Here is a 16,358-nt window from a genome sequence, read left to right on the forward strand (position 1 = left end):
TTAGGATGATGAGGAATGGTACTCTCAAGGACAGGCAGAGAACACCAATTGCCCCAAAATACTCTCTCCCTCTAGCTACTATGCAAAGAATGGCTAACCAGGGATTCCAGCTTAATTAGAGAGCTGTCAAACACTGCTGCAGATGACAGATCTGTTCCGTACAAGAGATCTTTATGAAGCTAAAGTAGAAATATCATAGTCTTACATGAAGAGTAGCTTTGCATGTAAACTGCTGCTTTGCATTACAGAAAGCACGCTGGTTCTCACGTAAAATCTCTTCCTACTAGGCTGAGAAACGGTATAACAAATGACAGCAACATGGAACCAGAAGGCCAACCTGCAAGTTTGCAGCTTGCTCTGTTGCTCCCATACTATAAGGGATGAAAAATGTATCTTCTGTTGATAGAAGCCAGAGGAGAAGATGATAAACAAAAGGAAATACAATAAGAAAGCCTCTACAGTGGTCTAAACAGTAACACTAAAAGAAGACACAGAACATGTAGAGAGACATACAAGGAATTTAAGCCAGATGTATACGTGGAGACAAACAGATGCCCACAGAGATACAGAGGTACAGGTGAGCAGGCTAGTTACAGGTCAAGTACAGTACCTAAGCCACTTTGCTTCATCTCGGAAGACTGCCTGGAATAAGTGCTGAAGAGGCGATAACCTCCTGATTTGGAAGAAGATTCAGATAGCACCTGCAAAGACAGATAGTATAATCAGTGTTGTGCTCTGAGTTACCAACTGGTCTCAAAAGCCTTTATACATCAACTGAAGGTCAAGAAAAGCACATCTCTCCCTTAAAAACACAATTTTCAAGAAGTATGAAGGTACTCATATGCTGAGAGTGTGACATTCAATTGTCATTTCAAGTTTGTGTTGGGTTGTGGAACAGTGGAGATTTCAGAAGTATGAAGGGACTCATGTACTGAGCTCTTTGTTTCCCAGGACTCTTGCTGGGATCACTGGGATATAGACTTCCCTCTTTAGTAGCAGGAAAGTTTATCCCCTTTAACTTAGTATGTGCCTGTTACAAAGAGCCCTTGAGTGCTGCATGCAAAGATTACATTATGAGTGACACAGAGATAGCAGCCAGCTAACAAACACCTCAAGCCCTAACTCTGCCTTCACTGGTTCAGGAAACAGATGGCAAAAATGCCTGTGAAGCCCCTCCAAAAGGAGAGGCAATTCTAGAGCACTTTGAAGGTGCCAGCTACCTGCTGACTGTGAAGCTTGACTTATGACACATAACGGCCTTGAAGGAGAGAAGTAAAAACAGTAAAATCAATCTTTCATACTTTAGCAGATCCGTGAAAGGGACAGTTCTAAACCCTAACAGCTTAAACACACTGTAGTAAACCCACTGGTTAGCAGGGATCTCCCACTTGCATGAGATCTTAGATGAGAGACAGGAATAAGAGATGTGGAGCTGAACTGTGGGAGGCAAAGGTTAGAGTCTAAGGGAAGGCAGAGAAGTCACCATGGCTAAGTGAAAAGGTTGCATGCAATCTCATAGCTGGTTACACTGATGCCTCTTCAGAGCATGTAATCCAAACAATTATTGTGTTTCTCAAGCACTTCCTTACTTGCTTTTGCTCATCAGTTCCTCTGAGCTGTGCTCCCTTTGCCCTTCCTCAATGAGGAGTGTGAGAGCTCCACCCTCCAAATAATCCCTCTTTTAACTCCCGCAGCTCTTTCCCAGAATCAACTCAAACTCTGGCACGTTAAAAGGAATACCAGAAAACCAAAACCAAGCAAAAGACCTTCACTAGAACAACCAAGGGTGCCCACTGCATCATTACCTCCATAGACCCGGTTTTCCGGTTCCTGATCAGCGGAGACCTTCGCTGAATGCTGACTGGCTCGGAAGGCTGCAGAGACCTTTGCTGTGCACGGTCCGGCTCATCCATGCCCTTTTCTTTGGAGAGGTCCTCCAGGCTTCCCTGGTTGGCTTTCTTGTCCTCATTCTGTAGCAAGGAAACATTGACATCTACAGGCACGTGGCCTTGGCAAGCACTGCCCTGGCACTGACTCCAGCCTCAGACCTTCCAGCTCTGCTGGGCTCAGGAGGATGCCAGTGCTCTCAAAGGCCGCCCTGACAAACCCTGGGAGTGAGGTAGGGAACAGCCCACGGGCACAAGAGAAAGATCAGAGGAAATGTGGTGTTGGAGGCTGTGTGTCAGCATGGGTCAGAGCAGCAGGGCTGCCGCCGGGCCTGCACTCGCCATGTCCCCCAGGCAGGGCCATGCGCTCACCTCCGCCGAGGCCGGCCGGAACCCGAACCCCGCGGGCACGTTCCTGTCCTCCTCACAGCCCTTCACGCCAGGGCTGAAATGCAGCTCCACGTGGAAACGCTCTTCTGAAGATGGGTCCTGTGAACACAAGGCACAGGGAATGAGTAAACAAACAGAACTCAGTGTGGCTGTCAGCACAGGCCACGGCCTGGAGCGGGGCCCCTGCCAAGCTGCTGCAGCACCATCCCCAGCGCATCCTTCGGGAAGGAAAACAGAAGCAACAGGAAACCACCAACACAACAGTTCTATGTTTGTCTCATCCAAAAGGACAGCCCTTACTGGCACAAAGCTAAGGCATTAAAACTGTTGTTATTTTGTGACAACAGTCACCAGAGGACCAAAACAGAATCTGTATACAAACACTGTATGTGTGTGTATATATCTATATATAAACAAACATAAAACACAGGCCCTTCTGTCCCACTCCTGCCACGAAACCAGCACATACCAGGGCAGGGAGAGATTGGTTCCTTCCTGTACCTTTACTCAGGTTGTTCCTAGCTATCTCTACTTTTAATTTATTTTAAGGTAAGCCAGAGCTTTTGCAGTATCAAGTGGTAACGGTGTAAACCCAAAAGTTCCACTATCTCCACTCACTAACAAATTTATGCCACTCCTCAGAGCTCTATTCAGAGTTTTCAGGTGCTGTTTTGACAAACAGCACTAGGAAATATTTCACCTCTACAGTTAAAACCCCACATCAGCTCTGTGACTACGATACAGAGGAACTGGACTGCTCCCCTCACCCACTACAACCCCCTGCAGTATGGAACCTGAGTCACAGGACCTGGAGGTCAGCACATGCAATTCAGTGCCAAGACTACTCACAGTCACCACCACCAGCTTCCACATTCTGGCTGGTTTTTAAATGACTCTCATTACTTCCTGAAGACATTAGTATATATTTCCCTAACTGTATCAGTATATTCCTAAAATATAAAAAGTTAATGAATGTGGAACTTCTGGATGTTTCCTAGACATATTTGGGAAAGAACAGGTCAAATATACTTTGGTTTTATTTCTTTTTTCCTACTGTTCGTTTGTAACTAACATTAAGAAACAGCTTTTTTTTTGCTTCAGGAAATGCTTTAAAATGGACAGTATTGATTACTTCAGTTTGGTATTCCTGCTCAAGGTGGCATTCTGCTTACATGTAAGAAGTGTTAACTGGGTCACTGCCTCCCACCTAAAAATAAAAACTAGCAGTTGTATGAATGATCCATCCATCTGTATTCACAAGCAGAGAGTGCTCAGGTTACAGACTTCCCAGCTCAACTCCTCTCTCGGGACTGTGCCTTGCATCACGGCAGGAAGGATTTCATCCTACAGCTACACCCCTCACCTTGTTGTTGTCCTCGTAGAGCATGATAACAATCTGGGTCATGTAGTTCAGCTCTGAGATAGCACTCAAATAGTCCATGGCTCTCTTCCACTGCTGGTCTTTGTTTTCCTGATACATACACATAAACAGTTGCATGGAATAAGCAACAGCAGACACCTTGCAGCATTCAGTGAAATGGGTCTGAGAGAATTTCTCTCCACAAGATAACACCATTGTCAGGGCAAAAACCACTTTGCTTATCTTGCATGAAGAGAGATGACCTTGCAATGAGGGCGGGGTGCTTACTGCACAGAGGGACACTACACCTACCCATACAGTCCATGTGCAGATCCACATCCAGCTGCAAACCGCCTCTGCAATGCTGACTGCAGAGAGGTATAACCCACAGCAGAGCCCAAAACATAGTCATTCCCAAACAGTGGCCTATGGAATGTTGTAGTTTAAAGTAATCTCAGAAGAAGCACAAGGAATGAACTTGTGCTAAATAAGGGACCAAATGAAGCTGCTTTTACGTGATGCTGGATGAAAAATACAGCCCACTCCTCATTGTTCACTGCTAGGGAACAGCCGTACCTGCAGTGCCACTCGTGCTGTTGTGGATCTCACACTTTGATGGATACAAAGTGAATCCCATCACTACAAATGAACATAGGTGTAGCCCAATACCCCTGTGCTGTCAATACAGCATCTTTCAACACTCAAATAACAGAATAAAAGAGCATCTTATTGAGTGAGCAGTTCAGAGGTACTTGCATGATCACTGCCTACAGATACACTGAGCTTCCATAGACATCAGAAATCATGCCTGCTGCTAAGCAAGACCAAACTCTCAAGGCATTTCAGAACACCATGCTTAAAAATGGGATAAATCAGAGAGTCTCTTGAGGAGTCCAAGGTAGACCTTTCCCCAAAGTGTGCATGCCAGTTCCTTCAGAAAGCAGGCTATGTGTCATCTGTCCCTCTGGTAGAGAGCAGCCCCTGTGCATTTGCAACCTCAAGCCTCCCTCTGTAAGTAAACTGACTTTCTTGACCTAGAATTGACAGAAAATCACCAAATAACAAGGCCAAGCTCTTGAAATAAAGAGTTGAAGGAACCAGGGAGAGAGAAATTCCCTCATTCCCACTGACTCATACTGTGTTCCTCCTGCACACGTAAGTGGTCTACTCCCCTGAAACCAGCAGGACAGCTCTTGAAGACAATATGCCTCTCTACAAGCAAGGCAGGCAGTGTCAGGACTGAGGAGGAACAATCCTCCTACATGCCAGACAAACAGGAAGCTGCAGCATGCAAACACAGCAGAGATGGAGTTGGCCAGAGGCCACTGATACACATTGAGTGAAGTGGCTAAAGGGGCAACCTACAAACATACACTGTCCACCTTGGAAAGGGCCACTGAAAAAGAGCAGGGAGGCTTACTCTGTGAGCATTGCTGGGACACTTACATCCAGGAGCCCCCCATAGCGGAAGATACTGAGCAGAGAGTGCACGTGGCTCTCACTGGTGAAGTAGAGTCGTGTCCGAACATGGCGACCTGGTGACAGAACTCCTCTTGAATACCTAAACCAAAACCAGCCCAAGGTTACTCACAGCCTGCCAATGAATTGCCATCTATCATGGAGCAGCATTTCTGCACGCCTGATGGGATAAGATAACCCCACACTGAGAAGTGCCAAAGAGCAGCAGGCACAGAACAAGCAGTGACAGCTCTGGGCACAGAGCAGCACATTTTATGGTATCCTGGAGGAGACATGTGGTGGGCCAGAGACGATCTTATCATATTGTCCCTTGCAGAGACACGAATTAAGGCATCACCATCTAACTACAATGGGTCTAAGCTTCTGTGGCACCATGCTCCTGTTCAGCAGTCTCAGTGTGCCTTTCCACTTCCCCTCTGGTTCTAGGAGCACCAACATGACTCCCTCCTGGTGCCTCCTTCAGTGTGTGTTCTGTGTCTCCTTCCACACCAGTACATTCTTCTGATGTGGCTGCCACACAGTGCTTCAAAGCTGCCCTCCCACCAGCAGCAGCATGCAGCACAGTCCTTACAAGGGATGTAGTTTGTTGACAGACTCATCTTCATGGGTTCTCTGTAGGTCCAATTGGATCTTTTTAATGAGAGGAAGACAAAAGCCAATAGCAATCTCCAGTTTCTCCTCCTTATTAATCCCATATTCCTGCAGGAACAAAACAAGATGCCCTTGAGCCCTGGTTCTTTGCCAGATCCTCACATGAAAGGAGACTGGACCTCAGCAGTCCTGTCTGCAGGCACCCCTGCAGTAAGCAAGGACAGAAAGGAAAATGTCACTCAGCACCTTTCTCTTTGGGGTTTGTTTTTTTCCCCCACATATTGCAGAGTGTAACAGAGGACAGAGACTTCTCCAACCCCAGTCAATCTACACATGGCTGTCAGTATTCTTCCAACAGCTGACAGGTACAAGTACCATCAGGGAACCTCCTCTCATGGCACACCATCCTGAGTTTGTCTGGGATAGGGTTAATTTTCACAGGCAGCAGGGAGGGTGCCTGGCCAGGATATTTGATGCCATACTGACTGTGCTGCTTGGTGTGTGGGGAGGGGAGGCAGCTGGCTGTGGCTGCAGCTGACGAGGATTCCGGGTGGTGAGCAATGACACTATGCACATTCCTTTAGCACTATTATTGTTATGATTGTTTCTCCTCCACTTGTGCTGTAGTAAGTTGTCCTGACCTCTACTCACCAAGTTTTACCTTTACCTTCCCATTCTCCTCCCCATCTCACCAAAGAAGGGAGGAGTCAGTATCAGCTGCTTATTATTCTGAGCTGTCAGAACTCTCATCCAGGCAGCCAGTCCTGCCACATGTCAGCTCACAAATGGTTTTGGCCTTATACAAACACTAAGAGATACATCTGAGAAATACCTGTGATACACCACCCTGAGAGCTGATATGCACAAGAATTAAGAAAACACAGACAGGGAGAAGGTCAGAAACTGATACCACAGGCATTCTCACACAGGCAGGACAGGCTATACCTGGGGTATGATCACATCTGCCAGGGCTTTGGAGAGTTTGAAGAGTTCAGCTGTGCCTTCCAGTTTGAGCGCACAGTTGTGCTGTACATCATACTTGATGCAGTCATAGATGTCAGGGATCTTGCTGATGTCGTAGCGCCCGTTCTTCATGCGGAAATCTCGCTCCAGCTTACTCCAGCGTTGCAGCATCAGTTCCAAAGTCTCACTGTGGTACAGCTGCAGGTCTACACAGCAGAGAATATCAAATCACAGTCACATCCTGACTATTTCAGCTACGTGACAGTTGTGACAGCTATGACTGACTTCTCCCAGCACAGAAGGACTCTGATTATTACATCACTCACAGGAATCTGAGACTGCAAAAGCCACTGGACCTGTTACATAGAGCTTTAACCTGCAGCAACAAGCTACTTCTGAAACACTTGTGAAAAGTGAAGCTGCTATTGGCTCCTGCCATAGATCACCAAAAATGTCACAAAAGTGCCTTTTTAAAACCCCTGAAGTGCTATTAGGAAATTTCTTAGAGATGAGCAAATCACGACTGGAAAACTTGCTGTTTACATACAGCCTTGAGCCCCCCTCCCGAAAAAGTCAGGCACTCCTCTCCAAGCTATACTGCTGCTGTTTCCATCCACTCTAAGCCCATGATGCACATATCCATTCCTTTACATTTCAGCTCTCCTAACAGTAGTTGAAAGTGGAATAGAAGCCTTCTATATCAATAGCACATACAGAATTCCACTAGAGAATTTCTTTGCTTTCTGGCAAACACAAATCATAGCAGTGTTTGGGAGCTCTGAAGATGTAACAATCAATGAATCTGCTCCTGAACTTTTCCAGTTCTGATGCTCACCTGCAGATTTGGGGTCTTCCAGGCGTTTTTGTATCTGGGAGGTGAGATTCTCAATCAGGGTGAACACCTGGTTACAGACCTCTACTGGGTTCTGGATAAATGTCATGGAGTTGAGCAGAGAAGCACTGCCTGTAGGTGCTAGCTGAAGGAAGATACCATTACAGATTAGTTACTATCTTTACAAACTGGGAACACAAAATGTCTGCCTTTTGCAGCTCTACTGCTTTCTGTTTAGGTACAAAAGCTGTGCTTCCAGAGGAGTGCAGTAAGCTGGGCTGTTCCTCTGGGTAATTATAAACTTCCTCAGGACCAAACTGAGAGGGAGCAAACTGCTGCTATTTGATCAGACCTCCCTCCAGCTACAACATGCACTCCTGTCTCATCTTGCTTCTTTGCTTGAGCAGAAGGGCTTCACAGAAGTTTTAACTGGTTCTTTGAAGTGATAAATTCCTCAATGGTATGGAATTTCAGTGGGGTAACCACTGAACTGCGGACTTGTTGGCAAAGCAGCTGTAGTAGTTGTCCTGGTTGCTGTGCTGGTTGTAGCCTATGCTCTCTACTCTGCAGCTATCAGACACTGGCAGGACCACAGAAGGTCTCTTGACACATGTACAGAGCACGGATCTAGAATCTGACAAGGCATATTCCCTGTCTGCTGTGACTGGGATTGTTCTGAGCAGCGTGTAGTAAACCATGAGAACTCTCCTTCCAGCACACTCATGAGAACAGAATGCACTGGGCCTTATAAAAGGAGAGGAGGGTACCACAATAGTCCTTGAAGGGGACAGTGGAACAACACTGAGGATTTTCCCTTGGAGAAGGGCAGAGGCTATTAACCTGCCCTTTCCCTTTCTAAGTTCTGTTTATTTCCTGTTTTATTTTGACCAGAATTGATCTCAGACCAACCAAACCACCGTTCGCATGTCAGCAGACCCCACAACAAGCCTCTGGAGCAATGCTATTTTCCTTTCTTTCCAGGAAGCAATAGAGCCACACAGGTGCTTTACCTTCTCATAATCCTCTTCAGAGAACTCAGCATCCTTCTGCATGATTTCATGCAGTCGTGCCTTCACTCTGTGTTGACAGCTGCTGAGGGAATCGCTGTCACTGTCCAGGAGACCGTTCATATTGGCACTTTTCACCATTTGCACCAGGATGGGGGTCAGCTCTCCTTCCAGGGCCAGCAGACCCTAAAGCAACACAGAACAAGATTGCAGCTATGTGCAACCCCAGGAACAAACATTTATTGTTGTTTCACAGCCAGACTTCAGTTGCTTGGAGTCACCTTCTGTCCTTGAAGACCGGTTTTACAGCAACAGCACCTTACGGTCACCAGTGACTCTGGCATGCTTCTAGAGCTATTCAAGGCAAAGGCCAGCTCTGCCTGCAGCAGCCCTGGATTTTTGTCTAGGCAATTGTTAAGCAGACAACTCAGTTTACTGGAAAATGTTGACACAGCAAAGACTCTGAAGAACAGCTAAGGTCACTTCAGGATTGTCCTTGACTCAAGTTTTATCTGCAGATGAACCTGTCTTCTCCCCAGCCCCTGCACCAAAGACATTTCATTCCCTTTTTAAACCCATCCCATCAGTCAAGGAATAACCTCCCTGGCTGGGCAGTCATCCAAGAAACACTCATTTTGTTGGCAATTAACACACAGTAACAGGTTTGATGTGCTCTGACATCAAACACCAGCAACAGTCCATAAATTACTCCTCCTCCAGTCAGAGTCCTGTCCTGGACAGTGTGCTAAAGGTAACACACACGTGCAGCTACACTGGACTTACAGCACTGCCCCACACACTTGCCTGTGCACAGCACACCCCTGTCCTCCCAACAGAGAGGAGGAAGCTTCCAGGCAGCTCCTTCCTCAACACCAGAGGTTTTTCTTTAGAACTGGAGTATTTTAAGACTAATGTAGCAGAACTAACAGATGCACAAAAGAGAGGAAGGACCTTTGCAAAAGCTGCTGCTGTCATCTGAACCCGTCCCTCATCTGAGGCGTAGATCTTGAGGTCGTGACGGTAGGTGCTGTGCAGCCTGAGCAAGCCACATCCAGGGAAACCAGCGTAATCCCCTGGAACAGAGAACAGCTCTAAATTATTTCTCTAACACCTGCAGAACTGTCAGATAAATATACTGCTTTACACAACAAACTTTATTGTAGTAACTCTCCTGGTTTTGGCTGGGATAGAGTTAATTTTTGTCCATGTAGCTGGTACAGTGCTGTGGTTTGGGTTTAGTGTGAAAATAACGCTGATAAGACACTGGAGTTTTAGCTGTGGCTAAACAGTGCTTATCTCAAGTGAAAGACTTTTCAGTTTCAATGAGGAGGTGCACAAGAAGCTGGGAGGGAGTATGGCCAACACAGTTGACCCAAACTAGCCAAAGAGCTACTCCTCACCATAGGTCACGCCCAGTATGGAAACTGGGGCGGGTTGGCAGAGAGGGGCGTGTTAATCTGAAATTAAATTAATTCAGTTTAATCAATTTAATTAATTGAACATACAAGTTCAAAGATAAGCAGTATCCAGCACTGGTCTCATCAGATCAATACAGTAGCAGTGTACTACTTCTGACTCTAACTTGGGTGAAACAGGCAACCTCAGCCTTTCCTTTTTCTCCCTCCCTTGGGCTCTTGTTGACCTGTGTGTGTGCCAAACACTCTTCAGTCACAGATTTATGGCACAGAAAATGTGGAGAAGTTACCTTCATATTCTCCTGCCTTAAGGCAGGATTATTTGTGTTGCAAGACAGATTTCCTCTGTTTTTTACATCTGACCTCAATTCCTTGTTAATTGTACATCAATTATTTGCTGCATCAGAATGTAACAATTAGAACAGCTTCTCTGTTTTGAATACTGGCACATCAGCCAAATGAACGCGCTCCAAGAAGGTTTAACCACTTTCAGCAGACATCTCCAGACAGCTTGGGGATCTTGGGTTGCAAAACCCACTTGAATTACTTATCCTTACCAGGTCAACTCAAAAGAAGAGAAACAGTGTGGACCTGAGCCATGCAGGCTGCAGAGAGCCCACAGCTGTTGATGCATCCCTCCTGTGTCCGGGGCTGGGCAGCCCAGGAGAGCCACAGCACACACTCACCTTGGCCACCCGGGTACATGCAGCGAAAGGCTCGCCCCAGCTCCTCTGCCTGCACTCTGCCCGCCGGCGTCAGCTCTCCACCCCACTTCAGCACCAGCAGAAGGGACGGGGAGGGCTCTCGGCGAGCTTCTAGGAGACAAACAGCTACTCACTACCTCAGATCTCAAAGCTGAGCTTACAGGGGGAGAGGAGAGGAGGAAGAAGGGGTTGCCTCTGGCAGCTTGTAGAGTGTTCTCAACACAAGTCTGACCCAAAATGCCCAGAAACCAAACCAGCAAATAGGAAATTAAGAGTTGGCACTTTCTGAAGGTATAGGCTAACATTCATGAAATTGGAAGCATAAGCCCTGTGGCACCACCTGGGCTACACTGGTACCCTACATTGTGCATCACTCCAACCCTCCATATGATGTGAGCAAAGACAAGGTAAGTGTCACTAATTCTGCTTGCACATCCAGAGGCCTATGTAGATACAAGACAGCTGCACACACTCTTGAACACCAAATCATACTTGAAGATCATGGCAGGAACATGAGGTTTCTTTACCTTCATCCTCACTTGCAGCTTTTGGATGTCCATGAGGCAGATAGGTCAACTGAACCTTACGGTTAATGCCAGAAAAATGTCCATACCTGTCACAAAGAGGGGGGTGAAATTTAAACAAATCAATTCCACTTGTCCTTTGCCCAGAGATATCCAGGCAGCACACAATAAAAACAAAAGCACAGGCAAGAGACCTCCTTCTGCAACACCAGTTGCCACAGAGCAGGAACATTTTGGACATCTACCTGTGACTGTCTTTTATTCCAGCAGAATGAAACCTCAGAGGACACAAACACCTTTTCATGTTTTCCAAGCTCCTCTTTGCTAAACTTTTGGCACCAGGACAACTTTAATTAAAACACAAATTGTTCCAAATTTAAAAAGATGCTTCATATCACTGTGGCTCCTACAGGACTCCAGTTCCTCTCCTGCAGCTAAGGCAGACTTTTGTCTCAAGTTGTTCAGCCAAAAACCAGACATACTTGAAACAAGACTCAGCAGTGGTTTTGATGCCAAGGAGCAAACATTAAGAGCTTGGCACCTTTCATGTACAGCTGCTAACAGGGGATGGAGGAGACTCTGACCTCTGGGGAGCCAGCTGGCCAGGACACCAGCAGCACAGCTTGTTTCTACATCACGTGCTGACCTGCAGCTCTGAGACAAACTCACAGTGCCCCAGGATATGAACTCTTACATCTCCAAGACGCTCTTCAGCTGTTCCAGCTTGGATTTACGCTCCTCAATCTCACAGTCGCTTTGGGTTCCCAAGTCCACCACAAGCTGCCGTGCAATGTCCAGCACTTCCTGTTGGCGAGCAGACAGTCTCAAGATGCAGAAATTCTGCCTCAGAGTCACTACCGTACTCCTACAAGGCCTCCAGACACCTTCACCCAGGATCAGGTCCTCACAGGCACTCATCAGAGACACAAGACACTGCTCAAGCATAACAAACTTTCACATTGCAGTTTGCTTCATCCTCACCCTGTGCTCCAGCCCCATTTAGAGCCAAGTGGATGCCTCTGACTGCCCCACTCTCTAGCCTGGGCCCATCTCTCACCAGAGGCAACCACAACAGGTGGGCAAGCTGCATCAGGTCACCCCCATCCTACAGTCTTCACACCAGCCAGGAACAGTTTCCATTCTGCTCTCATACTATCACCCAGCTGAGTGTGCACAGGGTGAGGAATGAGACAAGGAATGTCTGTGCAACAGACTGTTGCACCCTTTTGAGGGTTTTCACCCTCCCAAAGTATTGTCTCACACTGGGATCCATATTACCTTCATGTTCCACTCAGTAAGCCCAGAGAGGACTCCCCTCACCTGTAGCTGCTCTGGTTTCTTCAGCTTCAACTTCCCTGTCTTGTAGCCATCATATTTCTCAAATAATTCAAAGAACCTGAACAGACAACAGAGAACCCTGATCCATTTTCTGCTGTATCAGTGGTACAAGGATTGTCATCCCTACACGTGCATTCGCGCCTTGCTCTCCAGAGTGAGCCAACAAACAAACACATAAGCATTTCCAGCCACAGGCACAAAAAGGAAACAGCCACTACCATCCCACGTAGTGGGGCACTTCCTTTTGCAGCCCCTAACAGACCTCCACTCTTTCTTCCAGTGTCCATATAGAAGGTGTCAGGATCCTTTGGGGGCAAGGGGGCTCCCTCAAATGGGCAGAAAGCATTTGGCCGAGTGAAGTTAGAGCAAAGCACTTCCTCCCATGCACTCAGTCCTTCCTCCTTTTGATTCACTTCCCACAGCATTTTCTTGCCTTGACCCTTACCGGGGATGTTTAACTTCCATCTTCATCTTCTGCTTCGGAGTGCGATCTCCATGGCGGATGACTGCAATAACACAACGAAGCTCCATCCTGGGGAAACACAAGATACACCTGACAAATGTGCCCCTGAACTCCAGAACGGCCACCAAAACGTGGCTTCCCACTGTTCTTTCAGTTTCAGTTGTGATAGGTGCCTTCCTCATCAGTGGCAGAACTCCCAGATTAAACCAGGCACAAGTGCCAAGGCTGTACAAGCAGCCAAAGTACCGCAGACACTCCCAGGTTCTCTCAGCGCCACTGCAGCCAGCAGTCCTGAGCTGTGCAGTGTTTGTGTTTGCCAGTGTTTTCCAAATGATCACACAGTAAGGGAAGGATGAATACATACTCTCAATCTACCTTGTCTGTAGCACCTACTTTGTCCACTTCACACACGTGTACAAGTGTGCTGAGCATCACAAGGAAACTTTTGCCTTCGGTCTTCTAGCCTTACGTAGTGGAAAACTAGTAAGGTCAACAGTATCAAATGAGAGTCTGCCAAGTGTACAGGTAATGTGAGTACTTCAGCTAATTGTTTGCTCCCCATTTCACTGGCAACTCAACACACATTTCCTCCGAGTAGCAGCTTACTGAACAGACAGCTACAGCAACGCCCAAATACGTGTTCTGTACTGATCGAGAATTTGGCCCCTCTGAAAGCCATGTGAGCAGCTTCTGTAATTCCTTCAATGACTACTCATCTACATTCATTAAACCTACAACTACTTTATCTTCTATCACCCCTGTCATGTGTGTGGCTAAGCCTTTCCACGGGCATTTCATGGTCACAGCCAACACTGAAGAATGCCATGCTGCTGGATGACGTCCATCCTTTGGACAGGGTTTGCACTTTGTCCCTCATGTAGCCAACTCTGGCATTCTTTTGAGAAGGTGGCAGGTACTCACATGGTGCCTGAAGTTGTGGGGACAATGGGAATGTCTTCTGCCTCTGTTGGGATGGACCAGGGAATATGAAACTGGGGAGCCAATTCCCGCATTATTATGTTTCTGGAAGAAATCAGAATATAAAGCTCACAAGGAATTCTGTTCCCCCGGTTCTCCCCCTCCTCCATAGTGGTCCAGATGAAAGACTTGAAGAGAGACACAGAATTCCTCATCATCTTCCTCAGAGACATCTATCACACCATGGGCTAGTCAAGGCACCCCCAAGGGACATCAATTTCCCTCACATCACCAATACTGCAGCAGGGCTTAGCATCCAGTGAAAAGTCCTGTAAGATACATCTAGCTGTAGACAAAGACAGCTAATGTCAATGCAGGCAGAAGCTCCAGGGGTTCAAAATAATGAACTCATTACTCCCAGAGTCAAGCTTTTACCCGATGAACAAATGTCTCCACATGAACCCCCTGCAGCCTTCTCCAAAATACTGATCAGGAATCCACGTTCATTGCACTTTGCTATGAGTGACCTTACCCACCATTAAATGAATCTTACATACCCAAGGATTTTTGCACAGTCATCGTAATACTTCATAGAGTTCTTCACAAAACTGAAGCCATTGACATCACAGACGAAAGAGTGGCCGTTTGCTCGCAGAAGGTCAAACCCACAGACTGTTTGCTGAATGAGGAAGCAGAGGACACGGGACTCAGGGACCTGTGAGGGATTGCAGCAGGGGACGGTGGTTGCACACACACAGACCCAGCCAGCAGACACTGCCCAGCTCAGCATACTGTGGAGCACAGAGCTGCAGCTGTCCTCCACACCATGCCCACCTCGTGAGCCATGAAGAAGTGTGAAAATGCAGCAAGCAGTAACAGACTCTCCAGAGGAACCTTTACACCCCCACAGCTGTATCAAAGGCTCAACCCACAAGTCTCCAGATTAAACCATCAGGGCCACTCCCCTACCTCCCAGATCTCTAAAGGCTTAAGGCAGAGCAGCTCCTAGCTCTTCTGCTCTTGCCTCTAAATCCAACTGTTTGAACCAGACTGACAAGCACAGACAATAAGTGGTGCAGGTAAAGATATCCATTACTATGTGGAAAAGGCTACAAGACAGAATAAGCCCACAGCTCTATCAGCACAATTGAATGAGCTGCAGACTGCAGTGGGGGCAGGAACATGTAGCCAAGTGCTGCTTCTGCTGCCATTGCTGACCACATCATATAACCAAATCTAGACTCAAACACTCACTCCACCAACCTGTAAAATAGAACACAAATGTGCACCAAAGCCAGATCAAAAACAGAACAAAAACAAACAAATGCACACAAATAACTACAATGAAAAATCCCAAAACAATGCAAGAAAAGACGACCAAGCTTTCCACAAAAATGCAACCAGGAAACAGTAAAGGTGGGATGAGCACAGGTCAGAGGGACAGCAGCATCCTTAGAACCTGATATTAAATGCCCAGATGTATGCTGGACACCAGCCAGTTGCCAGCACAGGAAGCTTTTGCTGTATGCAGGCCCTCCTGCCTTCCCAGTCACTCCTGACCAGCAAACTGCCATGACCAGCAGGGCCAGCAGAGATGGCCACTGGCATCCGGTGTGGATGGCTGCCATGCCACAGACAAGTGAGGCACAGAGCTCACGCTTCAACACTGACCAGGACTCCAATCAGACATTCATGGAGTATACTGCTTGCACAGGAGAGAAAACACAGACCTTAAAGGCTACACAGACTTTTCGAGCAACTAGCTTCTCCATGGCAGTCAGCATGACTGGGTAACGGATCTCTTTGCCCTCGCTGTCCCGCTCAACCTTCCCGTCCAAGGCAGGGGATTTGCGAGCCTCGGCGTGGGCATAGTCCGGCCCAACAGTGTACACCTGGGAAGAGAAACAGGTACACCTGACATAAACCACCTAGACTTCACTGGAGCCTCCTGAAGGTATTTCTACTGCAGACAGAGAGAGAATAACATCAGACAGTCTCGTGCATTCTACTTGTAATGACCTAGAGAACACCCACCCTCTGCTTTGGGATCCAAGCTGCAGAGCCAGCACCTCACAGCTTAAACACACACTCCAGAATCTGTCAGGCTAAGTAGGACTGCCCAACCTTCAGCTATCCCAGGCCTGAAGAAGGAAAGAACTATTCCAGACTTTTCCTCACCTTTACATCAGTGCCATCTGTAGGCATGAACTCCTCATAAATGTACGAGCCCGTCTTCCTCACACTGCTCTCTGGAGAGTACACACTACTCCGGCTGCCAATCTGAAAGCACAGAAAAAACACCTCAGGGAAGAGCACGGGGCTCCTTTTCTTAAAGGGAAGGAGAAAAAGCCAATGGCCGATGTTTCATCCTGAGTGTAAAGAGTCAGCAGAATGCCTCTCAGCATCCCCAGCTGTCACAGTGTACTTATTCATGGAGGACAAAAGAGATTCCACAAAGCACAGACAGCAGGTATGTTCTCTTCCAGGT

The 16,358-nt window shown here is 47.2% G+C and overlaps 1 protein-coding gene across 9 annotated transcripts in view; it reads right to left on the reverse strand.

Moving 5' to 3' along the window:
- PPIP5K1 (diphosphoinositol pentakisphosphate kinase 1) overlaps nt 1–16,358 on the reverse strand; it is a 46,641-nt gene that overhangs the window by 21,487 nt on the left and 8,796 nt on the right. For 4 of the 9 annotated variants that reach the window (XM_061999423.1, XM_061999421.1, XM_061999417.1 and 1 more), the window contains 19 exons: nt 16,049–16,150; nt 15,601–15,762; nt 14,428–14,585; nt 13,874–13,975; nt 12,935–13,021; nt 12,472–12,547; nt 11,846–11,955; nt 11,155–11,240; nt 10,610–10,738; nt 9,460–9,581; nt 8,512–8,694; nt 7,505–7,646; nt 6,652–6,875; nt 5,687–5,814; nt 5,083–5,197; nt 3,640–3,747; nt 2,259–2,375; nt 1,806–1,970; nt 611–701 (listed from right to left, as the gene is read on the reverse strand). In XM_061999423.1, coding sequence (XP_061855407.1) covers nt 611–701; nt 1,806–1,970; nt 2,259–2,375; nt 3,640–3,747; nt 5,083–5,197; nt 5,687–5,814; nt 6,652–6,875; nt 7,505–7,646; nt 8,512–8,694; nt 9,460–9,581; nt 10,610–10,738; nt 11,155–11,240; nt 11,846–11,955; nt 12,472–12,547; nt 12,935–13,021; nt 13,874–13,975; nt 14,428–14,585; nt 15,601–15,762; nt 16,049–16,150 — 2,407 coding nt within the window. The remainder of the gene's footprint in view (nt 1–610; nt 702–1,805; nt 1,971–2,258; nt 2,376–3,639; nt 3,748–5,082; nt 5,198–5,686; nt 5,815–6,651; nt 6,876–7,504; nt 7,647–8,511; nt 8,695–9,459; nt 9,582–10,609; nt 10,739–11,154; nt 11,241–11,845; nt 11,956–12,471; nt 12,548–12,934; nt 13,022–13,873; nt 13,976–14,427; nt 14,586–15,600; nt 15,763–16,048; nt 16,151–16,358) is intronic. The other 5 variants (XM_061999425.1, XM_061999422.1, XM_061999419.1 and 2 more) reach the window with 3 other exon arrangements.

The sequence above is a fragment of the Colius striatus genome, chromosome 7, assembly GCF_028858725.1.
Source record: "Colius striatus isolate bColStr4 chromosome 7, bColStr4.1.hap1, whole genome shotgun sequence".
NCBI lineage: Eukaryota > Metazoa > Chordata > Aves > Coliiformes > Coliidae > Colius > Colius striatus.